General features: G+C 46.0%; 1 protein-coding gene and 1 long non-coding RNA gene across 6 annotated transcripts in view; one reads left to right on the top strand and one right to left on the bottom strand.

Annotated features, from left to right (window-relative positions):
- ZDHHC14 (zinc finger DHHC-type palmitoyltransferase 14) overlaps window positions 1-2,634 on the bottom strand; it is a 213,930-nt gene extending 211,296 nt beyond the window's left edge. For 2 of the 5 annotated variants that reach the window (XM_016162747.2, XM_016162749.2), the window contains exon 1: window positions 1,560-2,634. In XM_016162747.2, the coding sequence (XP_016018233.1) occupies window positions 1,560-1,804 (245 nt within the window). In that variant the 5' untranslated portion in view covers window positions 1,805-2,634. The remainder of the gene's footprint in view (window positions 1-1,559) is intronic. The other 3 variants (XM_016162751.2, XM_016162748.2, XM_016162746.2) reach the window with 3 other exon arrangements.
- Window positions 2,635-2,816: 182 nt separating this feature from the next.
- Window positions 2,817-12,493, top strand: LOC107519848. Its single transcript, XR_001599186.2, has 5 exons — window positions 2,817-3,053; window positions 4,709-5,073; window positions 6,500-6,584; window positions 10,693-10,982; window positions 11,634-12,493. It is a non-coding gene; the product is annotated as an uncharacterized LOC107519848 (long non-coding RNA).
- Window positions 12,494-14,541: the final 2,048 nt, after the last annotated feature.

Here is a 14,541-nt window from a genome sequence, read left to right as displayed (position 1 = left end):
CAACTAGTCGCAATTGTGCACAAAAGTTAAACTTCTAGGAGAGACCTGGAGACTTTACACAGGTGGAAATGAAGGGGCCGTGAGTGAGAAAGCCTGGGGGAGGGTGTGGCCCAGAGATCTCTCTCCTCACCTGTTCTAACTCAGTCCTGTTAAAAGCCTTCATCTTAGCATGATGCCCATACACAAAGTGTTTTCCCACAGAGTCAGAGGACCTTAAGCAAAAATTGTTACATTGTTACACCGTCAAGAGATGCTACAATTCCGATTGAGACCCCATTTGGAATATCAAACTCCAGGTACAAAATCAGAGCCTATTAATACTTATCAGAGACAAAAGTAAAGAAACACAGAAGGTTCTAATTAACCCTCTCCAACTGAAGTAGATTAAAGTATCCTACCCCATTATAACCAGGATATGGGAAGCGCAAAGAACTCCCAAGAATATATTGCTTTTTTATTCCCATGGGGGGGGGGCTAGCTACAACTTTCATTGAGCACGAGATACCAGGAATTACATAAGCAGCTGCATCGAAAATGTTGGACCTCACAAGAGCAATCGAAATTGCTTCTGGAATGTGGTTAAACTGCTTTATCTAACACCATTAATAAATAAGAAGATCTTTCATTAGTTGGCAGAAGGATAGTTGCTACTGGCCAATTTGATTTTCCTGAAAATGGTGAAGACTCGCTGCACTTTTTTCCAGAAAAAAAGAAAACGAAAGAAAGAAAGAAAAAATAAAAGCCTTTATAGTCCCAAAGTATTGTTTCTGGAATCAGAAAGTTGCCAGGCAATGTCACTTTTCCTAAACAGGCCTAAAGTCTCCTTTCACCTGTTCCCAAATACTGGGAGGGGAGGGTAAAGTGTTTGTTTGGAACACATTCTGTTGAAACTTTTTTAAAACTGAAGAGTTTAGAAACCTCAGAGTTGAAAAGAAAAGAAAAGAAAAAACGAAACCTCGTGGTAAATCAGAAATTGTTGATCTAGAATAAACATCTAAGGAGAATGAAAACTGAAATTATCCTTCCAGGCCACATTGGGTGGCTTACACCTTGAAATCTAATTGAAGAAACAAGATTCTTCATTATTCAGCGAAGGTATGTCGAAGGTTTAGTCAACTGAGCTTAACGAGAAGCCCCACAGCTTGTGAGCTAGAAGGACGTGGATCCTATTTATCCCTGACTTGAGAATCTGCCTCATGCCCCTTCCCACAGGGTACCTCTGGGCTGCTTTGCTAGTCTCCAAACTCAGTAGAGTCAGCGCCAAGAATCAGTCACCTGCGAGGGGCCTGCCCCCCAAGCCCTGGGAGTAACAAGGCCAACACACCTTACAAGCGGTCCCCACTCCCCTCTCCTCACTCCTAGAGCCCGACCCAGAACTGCATTATCTCTGGGGACCGAGAAGCAAAGATACCTTCAAAAGAAAAAGAGGGACAGAAGGCTCGTATTATATAACAATATTCAGCAGATAAGCCTTCTAGAAAACGAAAGTAGCGAGGGGAGGCGCGGGGGTCGAGGGAGGCGAAGGGAGCCGGGCGTGGGGAGCTTTCGCCGCCACTTACTCGAAGGCGAAGAAGAGTCCGCTAGTGACCAGGATGAGGATGAGAGTCAGGTAGAAGACGCCCGTCTGCCGGGCCATCATGATCCTCCCGTTGCAGAAGAACTTGTTTCTTCCCGGGAAAACCTCCCATTTCCTCCGGGCCGCGATTTTCTTCTTCTTGTGGGGCGACTCCATGGGGGAGGAGCTGTGGGTGCTGATCTGACTGTACTCGCAGTCTTTCATGGGCCCGCCGCCGCCGGGAGGCATCCACGAGGGCAGACGGCGGGGGGCGCGCACCCCCAGGAGCCCCCCGGCCGCGCGGGCCCCGCCGAGCCACGACCGCCGCCGGCCGCCCGGCCGCCCCCCGAGCCGCGGCGCCGCGGCCCCTAAGCGCGTTCTGGGCTCGGCGACAACTTTGCGGAGGACACCCAGGTTAACCCCCCGGGGAGCCCAGCTGTCATAGCCGGATCCCCCTCCTGGAGGGACGGTGCCCGCCCGCAACGCGCGGCGGCGGTCCTCAGTCGCTTCCAGCCCGCGTGCGGGGGCTCCGGGACCCCGCGGGGCGCCGGGGACCGCTCGGCCGGTCCCGGGCTCGCCGCGCGCCCGCCCCCTCGCACAGCCGCTCGCTCGGTCCCGCCGCCCCCGGCCCGCCGGCCGCGCCTCGGCTCCGGCCCGCCGACCCCCGAGCGCTGCGCCCCGCGGGGACGCGAGGCGGCGGCCGCGGCACAGGGTTCCACGAGAGCCACTTCTGCGCCTCGGCCAGGTTTATTCTAATCCTTCCTCCCGGCGGCGGATCCTCCCCAGGAGAGAGCGATGGAAACTGGGAGGCCGCTCGCGGCACCGGCAACCCCTCCCAGGGGTGGGGACACCAAGCACGTTATTCTGTCAGGAGCGGGCTCGGCGACAGCCCGGGCGCTGCTCGCGCCGCGACCCCGCGCCGCCGCGCCTGGCAGCCGAGCCGAGTCGCGGCCCCCGCGCGGAGCCGCCGGGAGCGCCCGAGCCGAGGGTCGCGGTGGGGGCTCGCGGGCTGCGCGACCAGGAGCCCCTGGCCCCCTCCTGCCCCATAGGAGCCGGGCCGGGCGCGGGGAGGGCCGCGGCGGGGCGGCGGAGCGCGTCTCAGGGCCGCGGGGCGAGCGCCACAGACACTTGTTTGCAAGGCTCAAGCCGGCGCGCGCGCGGCGCTCCGAGCGGGTCCGCCTCCTGCCGGCCGGTGGGCGGTGGCCCGCGCCGCGCCAGCTCGGCCCCTCCTCCCGCTCCTCCTCTCTGCGAAGCCCGGCAGCGGCTCGGCCCGGCCGGCCCCGCGCTGCCCCGGGGAGGGCGCCTGGCTCCCTCCGGTACAGCGGGAGGACGGCTCGGCCCCGCCGCGGCGTGCGCTCTCCGTCCGCTTCTGTCCGCCCCCGCTTCTCCCGGGTTGTTCCCGGCAGCAGCTGCCGCCTCGGGACGCACACACTCTCACACCGCGACACGCAAACCCATTCTTGCTACTCTCGGGGACCCGAGGAACCCGCGCGGAGAGGTGACCCTCCCCCGCCTGCCCCGGCCTTCCACTTCCTCCCCCAGCAGGACGCGTGGTCGAGTTGCGGGAGGCTCTGCTGCCCGGGAGTGGGGTGGCGAGCCCCGGCAGCAACAGGATGGGGAGATACGGCACGAGACAGGCGAGACTCCGGGATGGGGACTGCTGGCGGGGGACTCGGGGCCGGGTTTCCATGACTCCCGCGGGGAGAGGGGATGAGCGGGGCGGTCTGGGTCCCCTCCGGCCCGGGCTCCTGCCTCCTGCCCGCAGGACAAGCCCCGTTGCTGCCAGGCTCTGCGTGGGCTGCTGCCTCCCTTCGACATGGGCGCTCAGAATTTGCTCGCTTTATTTCTCTCCTTTCCCCTGGAGCCCCCGCGGCAGCAGAGGGGACCCCCCCGCGCGTCCCCGCCCCGCCGGACGGCCCCGGCCGATCCGCTCGCGCGCTCACGCCCTCCCTGGCTTTGCCGCGGGGTCTGAGCCCTCCGGTGGTGGGCACAGCCCTTGGACAGCCGACAGCGAAGGCAGCGGGGCGGGGATGCTCGGTTTTCCGAGCCCCACTTTCCTTTCTCGGCCCACTGGGATGTGTAGTTCTTCTCGCCGTCGGGCTCCGAGAGGAAACACGACTAGTGAACCAAAAAAAACTACAAATCCCTACATCCCTCGCGACGAGGGCGGGAGAGGCACGGTGCTGGGCATTTCTGGTGCTGGGTGGTTGGAAAAGAGAACGAACAAAGAGGATGGTAGGGATTGGCCGTCTCTTCTCTGTGCAGGAACTTAACACGTTACACACGTTCTTCATCTAGTCTTAAGCACAACCCTCCGAGACACGATTGTATTTCGCTTAGAGAACCCTCGACTACGAGCCAGAAATCACAAAGCGCCAGAGTGGTAGAGATGGGATTGAACCCAGAGCCTTGAGAATTTCCCTTACAAAGCCTGGGTCAAAGGGAGATGAGATTGATTTATCCAAGAGAAAAAGAATTGGGACCAGTTAGGAAGAGCTTCCTGTAGCAAAGAAGAAGTAGTAGCATGGCAATTAAAGAATGACAGGAAATTATAAGGAGTTATGGGAGAAAAACGGAATTTACAAGCGTCCATTCCAAAGCAGGTTAGGGGAATGGGTAGGATCTTATACGGTGAGAATTGGGTTCCAATGGTTTTGGCTATTACATTATGGACAAGCATCTTATGGGGACAATTAAGTACTCTGTGGCTGCACTGCTTAAAAAAGAAAACAACCGGCCAGCCTCAGATGCTTCAAGTGAAAGCTTTCATATGCTTTCCTGTCCTTGAGCTCATGTGATCAACGGGATGTTATTGGATTTATTACAAGCACGTTTTTTGAGTGTGTCTAGTTAATATACTAGATCCATTGACTTGATGGCTTTTAAAAAGACTCTCTTGTTCTGAATTAAGACCTAATTTTTCTAGCATCGTGGTTATGCTTTTTAAAAGTCGTCTGTTAGGGACACATCTAAATATTTGCATGTGCTTTAAATTACTCCAGCCTATCCACCTCCAAAAAAAAAACACGAGGGTATCAATGAACCAATATTGGGAAACTGTTGAAAATTATTAGTAATCTATTGCAGCAAATTAGCATAAACTTAGCAGCTTAAAACAACGCAAAGTTATTATCTCATGGTTTCTTTGGTCAGGTGTCCAGGTACCTGGAATCCTCTGCTCTGGATCTCACACCTGCCATCCAGGTGTTGGCCAGGCTGTGTTCCCATCTGGAGCTCAACTGAACAAGAATCAGCTTCCCCATCACTCAGGTCACTGGCAGAATTCATTTCCTTGAAGCTATTGCACTGAAGACCTTGGCATTTTGCTGGCTGTCAGCCAGAGGCTGCTCTCAGCTCGTAGTGGGCACCTGGAGTTCATTGTCAGGTGGGCTTTCTCAACATGGCTACTTCAACAAGCCAGCAAGGAGAGTCTCCAGAGAGTCTGCTAGCAAGATGGAATCTTCTTATATACCAAAGTAATCACACAAGGGTGACATCAAACGTGCCATATTCTATCGGTGAGAAAGCAAGTCACAGATTTCCCATATACTCAGGGGAGGGGAATATACACACAAGGATGAAGGGCCACTCTAGGGTCTGTCCCCACAGCGTACAGAGCGGTCTATTATGCTATTCTTATCTATGCTTATGTTCATGTTTGAAACTTTCCTTAAAAAGAAGTATTTCTTTTAATTATATCTAAATTACAAGTAAGTTTCTAGATAAGCTGGTATGATTGTTTTCAGTTGCCTTCCCAGGAATTCCTTGTTTCTTCTCAGTCCATGTTTACTCAAACCTAGGGAAATTAATTCACATCAGACACATACCTAAAGCAGTTCACAACAACCTGGCATGATAGCCGAGGGTTTTAGTTCAACTCCTAAAGGCTACTCTGTAAGGTGTGGTATAGTTTATTCATTTCACAGTTCTTTGTTTAGGAGCCTAGTTGGTGCCAAGTACTGTTTTAGCAGAAGGGATATAAAAGGATATAGAAGCGTGTATACTGGGGCTAGAGGGAGAGGTAGAGAGACCAAACAATAAATGCAAATAAAATGCAAACAATGAAAGCAAATAAATGACTAGATGATAAGACAATTTCAGAGACTGATTACAAGAACAACAAAACAAAACAAAACAAAACAAAACAAAAGAAACAGTTCTGGGATAGTGAAACGAGTAAGCCAGAGACCTTGTTGAGATATTTGAGCAGAGAACCAAATGGTGAAAAATGTCAAGTGCAACAGCCTCAAGGCAGATCAAGCCTAGAAAGTTCTAGGGGAGCAAAGAAAAAAGTCTGGCTGGAATGGAATGAGGGACAGAGCGCATAGTAAAGGAGTAAGGATAAGAGGTTACAAGACTGGTGAGGCCTCTGGAATTGATTCTACATTACCTGGGAAGTCACTTAATCTGTGACCAGCATTGTATTAAGTGTCAAGGGATCAGAAAAAAGAGTAAGATACCGTACTTGCCCTCAGGGAATATATAGGTTCCAAACTATAATTCAGTGCATCTAGAAGTAAAGACCAAAATGTCTGTTTTGCATATGAGGAAATTGAGACCCCAAGAAGGAGCCGCCTGCTAAAAATTCCTCAAGAATGCCCCACGATTACAAGTAATCTATAAATGAATCTTGAATTGAAGGAGTTTCTCTGATGTAAAGTTTTAGAAAACTAACAAAAATTTATTTAGTGCCTGTCATGTGCACAGCAGTATGATAAAGAGGTTAAATATGACATAGAAGCTACAATATAGTTCAGGAGACAAGATCAAGACACATGAGAAAGAAAATAATATAATATAATATAATATAATATAATATAATATAATAATATAATATAATAAAAATAATTATCTTATTAGCCAATATCCTACCCTTTATATATTTAGCTCATTAAATCCAGAGGACAGTCCAATGAAGCAAAGATTACTATTTTTATTTCACAGAGGAGGAAACTGAAGATCAAAGAAGTTAGGTGATTTGCCCAAGGTTTCGCAGCTAGAACGTACCCAAGTCAGGATTCGAGGCCAGGTATGTGTATGCCTGGCTCCTACTTTTTCTTCTCTAGCGCATTACTCAACAGAAAGAATATACCGTGTCTGCCTAACTGCCAGCTGAATAGAGAATCTTCATTTCACAGGAAAAAGGAACCTGTGAGGCCTAGGCTGTAGCAACGTCCGATGCCGGTGACAATTTGGATAGGTAGAACAAAAGAGGTCAGGATCTCGGAAACGGGAATGGTGGGGAAACGTGATGTTTCTAGTTGGAGAAGACTCCACAAGGATTCAAGGGCAAGTAGTTTACTTGGGAGGGGATTCCAGAAAACACCACCGGGATAGTGAGGAGGTGCAGCAGGGAGGGGAAGGAACCTGTGAAGCCTGCATGATGAGCACGTTACACCACGGCAGCTGGCGGACACTCAGAGCCTCCGGGAACTCCGGGAAGGGGTGCAGAACCTGCCTCGCGGTCACCCTACCTGAGGGGCAAGGAAGCTGAACTTTATCCACCAATTCATCCGTTACTAGTGAGCGTGCCTTCTGGAAGCATTAACTCTACCTTCTTTACATTTGACCATCTGCCTAAAGCTTCCATAGCCATCACTGCCACGAGCACCAAGCCGGCCCTACCTTGACAGCTGGTAGTGTCTATAATTCTCGTGGGTCTTCCCCTGTTCTCATCTGACTCATGGATCCACTGACAATAGGGATTATGTTGTCAACAAAATTAGAGCTCAGTTCCTTTCATCTGAGAAGCTCAAAGCATTCCACAAACCCACCTCAGTAATTTTCAGAATACCTCCAGGCAGCCAAGAGGAAGTACGATCTTATCCTTGGAGAAGGGAGAAGACACTCAGATCCCAGGATGTTATGTGAGGTACATACCTTCTGGGGCCAGGAGAAGTGTGCACTCAGTGTGGTCAAAGTACGCGGAGGTCAAAGGGACATGGTCCTAGAAGGAGAGTTTTGAAAGCACCAGAAAGGGACTTCCTCTGAGAGTTCTAAAATAGCAGGAAGTAACTGCTGAAACCCCCACACCAACAAAATCCCTCAGAATATCAGCCACCTTAATTCCTTCCAACCCAGAGAGCCTGCTCCCATTTTTACATGTGCTCAGCACATCTGGGAAAAATCTTGTGTCAAAACACGTTTAAAGTAATAGACTCACACTACAATAAAAAAAAAAAATTGAACGAGACAGAAAAAATTTAATCCAAAGTTTTCTTGTAATTTTCCCCAAGTGACTTTTTCTTGCCTTTTTTAACACTAAAAAATGTCTTTTTAGTATTTTTATAAAAATAATACATGTGCATTGAAAAAATCGTATTATAAAAAAGAAATTATATTACTCATAAATGCTAAAAATGGAAAAGTTATTCAAATTCCCATTAACTTAACAACCATTAACATTTTGTTACCCATCCTTGTATAATTCATTTATGCATAGATACACATGTATGAATATAACTATGTATGTCTTTTAACAAAAATGGAATTATGCATGTTTTCATCCTGTATGCCTTTTTTATATATACAATAGTATTTTTCCTCTTAACCCCACTTTTTCCCAGTTTGGTACATGTCCTTCTCCAGGCTCATTTAATTATGAGCAAATATATATACGGCCCATATTCCAATTTCATCAGTTGTCCTAACAATGTTGCTTATAGTTAATTTTTCCCAGTTCGGGATCATACATGGCACTTAGTCAACAGATACCCTGATTCTCCTTTCTCATGGAACCTTTCCACCCCCTTTCTTTTAGTTTCTTGCTCTTGACATTTCAGAAAATTGCAGACCATTTATTTCGTGCGACGTCACTCAGTTTGGGTTTGTCTGGCATTTCCCCACAGCGTAAGCAGGTTTCTGCCACAGGCATGCAAGCAGCATTGCTGAAATCACAGGATGCTCGCCTGGGTCAGGCCCGCTGCTGCGTCTGGGCCCCCGGTTCCTCGCGCACCGATAAGAGCTTTTTTGAAGGAGCATGTCCATACTGATTCCAGCTGCAGGTGCTGGATAAATCTGGAATATGCCTGAAGCCCAAGCCAAAACTGACACCTAAAATACAGACACTTGTTAATTGAGAGGCAAAGAAGTATGCACTCGGTTTCTGAGAAGCAAAAATTATGAAGGGCAAAGGTTCCCAAACCATTTCGTTGATGACTTCTCAAACGTGCACCAGAACAGTAAACATAATGGTAAAAGGAGAAGCTTCCTATCGGCTGAGAGAAACAAGTTGACCACTCCTCAAAGTAAACCCGGACAGGAAACACCGGAGTGTCCAGCCCGGAGGTCTGCAAGTCTGCTCCCAAAGGCGAGACTCCAGCCTCCGTTGCCACAGTACCTACATCTACACAGTCACCGCCCACTTACTCCTCAGAGGATGTGAGCAAAACTAAGAAACACTTACCTCAACTAAAAATACTGCTCAGACAAAGTGGATTTCAGAAACTTTTTGTCTCTTCGATAAAGATTGACTTTTGAGAAATGTCTAATGCTATTTCTGAACAAAAGCGACTCAAGGATGCAACTTGTTTGACTTGCGTTTATTCTCTGAATACATGGAAGCCAGGTCCGAGAATAGACTTTTCTTGGCATCCTCAGCATTTCGGGCAAATAAAAACCTCATTGGATAATAACCGAAACCTACTTACCTCAAAGGTTGGTTGGGAGTACAAAAAAAATGTGTGAAAGTGCCTTGTAAATAGTAAATTCGTGTGCAGGTAGTAATCTTATTTTTATTAGTTTCCCTCTTTTTAGCAGTTTTCACTGTTTATATAATTTTCTTTCAAAGGGAAATTGAGACTTTCATGAAGATTTTTTTCTGGGGGTCAATTAACTGGTTGCTAATTCAGAAAAAAATGTGTCTTCTCGCTCACCCACAAACGTCTGCATAACTATATTTTAGTAAAATCTGAAGATTATTCCTACTCAGGTTGTAAAATTTTCAGACATATTCTTAATTATACATTATTTAATAAGATAAGGAGTACAAATATATTTTCTAGAAATTTTCATTTTTATAACTTGTATTGTCCCTATAATAATATTTCACCTTAAAGACATTTTACTGTGTTCACTGGTACAGACTTATTTCTGGGTTTAAAATTATTTCAGAATATAACACAGTAACTTATACTTCAGTTATCTTACATCTTTTCTAGAACACTGTAGATATAAGTTTTTGTTAACAAACTAGGATTGTTTTCAACTTTTCTGTTTCGCTCTTTTAGATGAGATAGGAAAAAATCAGATTACACATTTTCGGTAGGAGCATCAGTGAAGCGATGTTGTGTCTTTCTCGGCCTTAGCTCAATGAGAAGCAGTGGGTTTCCTCAGACCACGCTCTTTCCAGAAGGACCTTCCTTATGCTCATCCAGTTTCTCCACCTCTGGTCTTCATACTCCCTTACTCAGAGGTGAAGAGCCTTATGCTGACTTCCTGTCTGGACACTGAGAAGGTCAGAGTCTAGGTCATCCATTAGGTCTCAGCAGTTTACTATTGAATATAGGCGTAGAAGTTTAGGAGTAGAAGTTGGTAGTTAAATTGAAATCGGAGGGGACAGTAAGGACTTACTCAAATTGCTTTTTTTCCTACCCAACTCAACTCGATTACAAACCCTCCCTGAATAAATAAGAGAGGGGCGTTTGTTGAGCATCTTTGCATACTTCTCCTCCCCATTGTGTAGTGCAAAATTCAATAGTAAATGTTGATAATAATGAAAAACCACAGTTGAAATTACTACTAAATGCTGGCAAGGAGGCGAAACAATGGAACTCTCATCTACTGCGTCTGTCTAGGTCATTAGTACTATTCAGGAGATCAGGGAGACAGGTACAAGAGCATTCACTAAGCATTGTGTTTTTAAAGAGTAAACAAATTAAAATTTAAAACAACATATATATCCATTAGTAGGAAACTTGATAAATAAATTGTGGATAAACAAATTGTGATTTGCACTTATACACTAGAATATTATACAGAGTGAAATGGAAAAATTAGAACTATAAGAATAAATATGTAAAGTTTGAAAATATGAAAGGAGAAATTTGATAAATGTTATATACACATATTATGTCTTTTATATGAAATATAGCAGGATATCTTGTTTATGGTTCTCTATATGTATATTAAATTTCCAGGAAGATATCCGAAGTGATGCTGAACACAGGTTCAAGATATTTGTTCTCTCTGAAAAAGAAAGAGGAGGAAAGGAAGAAAAAGAGGATCTGGAGTTTAAGCTGTATGGTTGATACGGGAGAGATTATTATATTTTTATCATCTAAACTTTTTTATAATTCTGCAATATTTTTTTTTTGAAGAACAGAATTCCTTTTCACTTATATACCCTGATTTGTTTAGAAATGAATAAGAGAGTTCTCAAACAATAAGTTTTCTTGGACGAAAATCCATCCTCCAGAAACCACCAAATGTAAGGGAATTTTTCTTTTGACATCTCCTATCCTATAGTTCATGAGTCCATTTCTGGCCTTGTCCTCCAGGGATGAGGGAGGTCTACATTCACATACCAAAATATAGGACAGCGCTTCATTAGCAGGGTTGATTATTGAGGTTTAGGTGGAATATAGGAGCCGTCAAGCACCGGGTAGAAGGGATACCGGGAAAAGCAGGAAGGCATGTTTAATTCACTAGTAAAGCATCAATAGGGTAAAGTGCTAAGTTATACATTAATATTTGTCAGGCCCCCATGATGGCTTTGTCCACATGTACAACCATCGCCACAAGAAAACTTAACCATGTTACTTGATCTCAATATCTACTATCCTCCTGGCAAAAGGGAAACTGGCTAATAAAAATTCCATTTTTTTTAACTTTGATATCTTAACAGTGAAACTAATCTAACTAGGTTAACGCCAGTATTGAGTGAGCTTGAGGCAAACTTTTGAAAAATGTCTCATAGGCTGAAAAAAGGAGTATGAAATGGGAGAACTGAGAAGAAAAAAAGAAGACAAAAGGAGCCGAAATAATACGAAAAATGTACAGTTCGAACCATAAAACTGTTGGGTACCCGAGGTAAATTTGAGTGATACTGATGAACTGTCTCTTATTCATCCATTCTCAGAGTTTCAGACACATGCTATACACAATAAGTGAGAACCAGTCTCCAATGCTAAGTGCAGTGACCGAAAGGTGACCAAGGGCTCCACCACGGGCGAGCGGAATGACTGCCACGAGGACGACGTGCGCAGTGGAGCATCGTGCCACAGCCGCAGGAGTAACTACTTGTGGACGGTTTCACGAGAGAAGCTGGCAGTCAGCCTGGACTTTTACCGAAACTCTACTCATCCTCAATCTAAGAGATGAAAAGAAAATTTCAAAACCAAGGATGAAAGATGACCATGGAGTCATTTAAATGTTTGTTAAAAATTTTTTTTAAAAAATGGCATGAGTGAAGAATTATTTTTAAAAATATATGTGTTACAGGCTGAAGTGTGCCTCCCCCTGCCCCCCCCCCCCCCACCTCCGGAAGCCATATGTTGAAGTCCCAACCTTCAGTCCCTCAGAATGTGGCCGCGTTTGGGGATAATGGCTTCGCGCGCGGTGGGCCCTAATCCATTTTCACAGACACACACAGAGGAAGACAGAAAGAAGACAGCCAGCCCGCCATAAGCCAAAGTGAGAGGCCTGAAAAGAAACCAACCTTGCTGACCTCTTGACCTCAGATTTCTAGCATCCGGACTTGTCAGAAAATGAATTTGTGTTATTTAAGCCACCCAGTCTGTGGCACTTTGTCTTGGCAGTGCTGGCTAACTAATATAATACGGCACACTTAAAATCATGGTAAAAATCCTGTAACATTTAAGCCGTATCATTTTATTGAGTTTTTAAAAGCACGCTATCAAAGACGTGTATAGAGTGATCCAATTTTTATAAAATCACGTAACTATATGCATATATGTAGAAAAAAGATGACAAATGCTGTCTCTGATGTTTTGTGTGATTTTTAAAGTTTTCTCCATTAGGCTTTTCTGCATTAGTCCATTATTTTCATAAGCATGTCAGCGGTCAGAGTCAAGGGAGAATAAATATATAGAGCAAGGAAAGAATGTCTCTCGAGGCAGAACCTTAGGGAATGCTAGTATTTCAGGGACAGAGGTAGGAGCAAACGGAAGCAACAAAGAAGGATGGATGAGGGAGGAGGAAACCCAGGGTGTAATGCCAAAGAGGCTGACGGAGGGTGAGGCTTCAGAAGGAACAAGGTGCTCTGCCACTGTCAAACGCAGCGGAGCTGCGGCAGGTGGCAGGTCCATCCGGTGCGAACACGCTGCCCAGGGAAGCAGGGAGGTCACGCTGTCCTCTGGGAGCAGTTGGAAGGAGTGCTGGGGCCAGTTCGTAAAAGTCTATGGAGAGAGAAAACAGTGAGGAAGGAAGGCAGCAAAGCCATGAATACTTAAACGAATTACAGACTGTCATCATCATACTAAGAATAGCCTGAATACAAACCCGGGTATGGAGATGCCAGTTACCCTAGAAACTCAGGGAAGGGTACCTTAGCAACATGTGCTGAGATGCTGTATTCTGCACAGTACCCTAAGATGCTTCCGGATTCCTTCTGATGTAATCTGTCAATCAGCCTGTAGTCTTTGCTTAAAGGGAAAGATGTTGCTGCAAACCAAAGATCTTGACAATGAAAGCACTTAGTAGCCCCTCTAGAGCAACAAAGGGGATTGCAGCGACCGGCATACTGTGACAGGAAAGCATTTGTAAACTCATTTGACTACAGGGAACGTGCTTTCTTGTCTGGTTTGCCTACCTTGTAGCCAGGTTCCCTTGGGATGAGGACACACAAAACTATACAGACAAGAGACAAGGAAAGAGAGAAAGAAGGCAAGTGTTTAAAAGGTGTGCCAGGCCCTGCTCTTTCTTCTTTCATCTTATTTAGGTAGCCCTAGGATAGCATACTATCAATGTTACGAGAAAAAAATATACATGCACACACACACTTACCAATCTGTTTTATCTGAGTACCCTGCTCTAACCAGCATACTCCCCACGTTACTTGAATTATTTACTTTTTTACACAATCACAATCAGGTATGTACTGTTACTAACTCCTTTTTATAAATGAGGCTTAGAAAAAGTTATGTTATTTGAGACCACACAAACTGTTTGATGTAAGGTCATTTCCTGGCGACAAAGTGGCTTTTGACATTCTGTCTCCCACTGAGAAAGCTGTGCCCTGGTGATACACATTAGGCCCACACAGAGTTAACACCACCAAAAAGCAGCTTATAAATGTCAGGTGTTCCCTCCCAGCAGAGCAATCAGAAGGTTTCTGAAAGGAGATAGCTTTAAACTTTAGCTTCGAAGGGTCGAAAAAATTCTAGTAAGTGGAGGTTCCTTTGACCACAAAATCAAAACATCATCTGTTTTTTTCTGCCTTTGCATTATTTCTTCCCAGCCCTTTTCAAGCTGTCTCTAAACAGCAAGGCGTCACTAGCGCCACCATCTTCTTATTCCCATCATCTTAAATTTCCTTCTGGACACCGACGTTCCTTGGCAATAGCGGACAGAGCTGGGCATGCTCGGGTGCTCGGATGCTCGGATGCTCAGATGCCAAAGCAGGCTTTCATGTGGCAAAGGATACCTGTTCATGGTGACTCCGGTAAAGGACAAGAGCTACTTTCCTTTGGATAGATATCTCTGAGTGCTGTGGGGACCAGCTTCCAGGGGAGGCACTATCTCCCGAGGCATTTCTGAGCACGGCTCTGTCCCAGGATGGAGGTGTTATTTAAAATCACCTTTAATTTTGTCTGTTAAATAAAATTCCAAAGTGCTTTGTCTCTTTAAAGTTGGAGGGAAGAGGGATTGAGTGGTCAATGTCACATCTGTGAGCAAGTTGCTGAGTCCCATTCCTGACTCAGGCATTGCCAGGGCATCTTCTCCCAGACCTCTCTAGCACCCATGTTGGACCCTGCTTCCTCTGAATCTCTCTCTGATTGGCTGAGCTGCTCCAACAGAAAGCGGAA

This window comes from Rousettus aegyptiacus, unplaced genomic scaffold (assembly GCF_014176215.1).
Source record: "Rousettus aegyptiacus isolate mRouAeg1 unplaced genomic scaffold, mRouAeg1.p scaffold_m13_p_1, whole genome shotgun sequence".
Lineage (NCBI taxonomy): Eukaryota > Metazoa > Chordata > Mammalia > Chiroptera > Pteropodidae > Rousettus > Rousettus aegyptiacus.
Note: the sequence above shows the minus strand (reverse complement) of the source record. Positions and strands in the feature narration are given on the sequence as shown.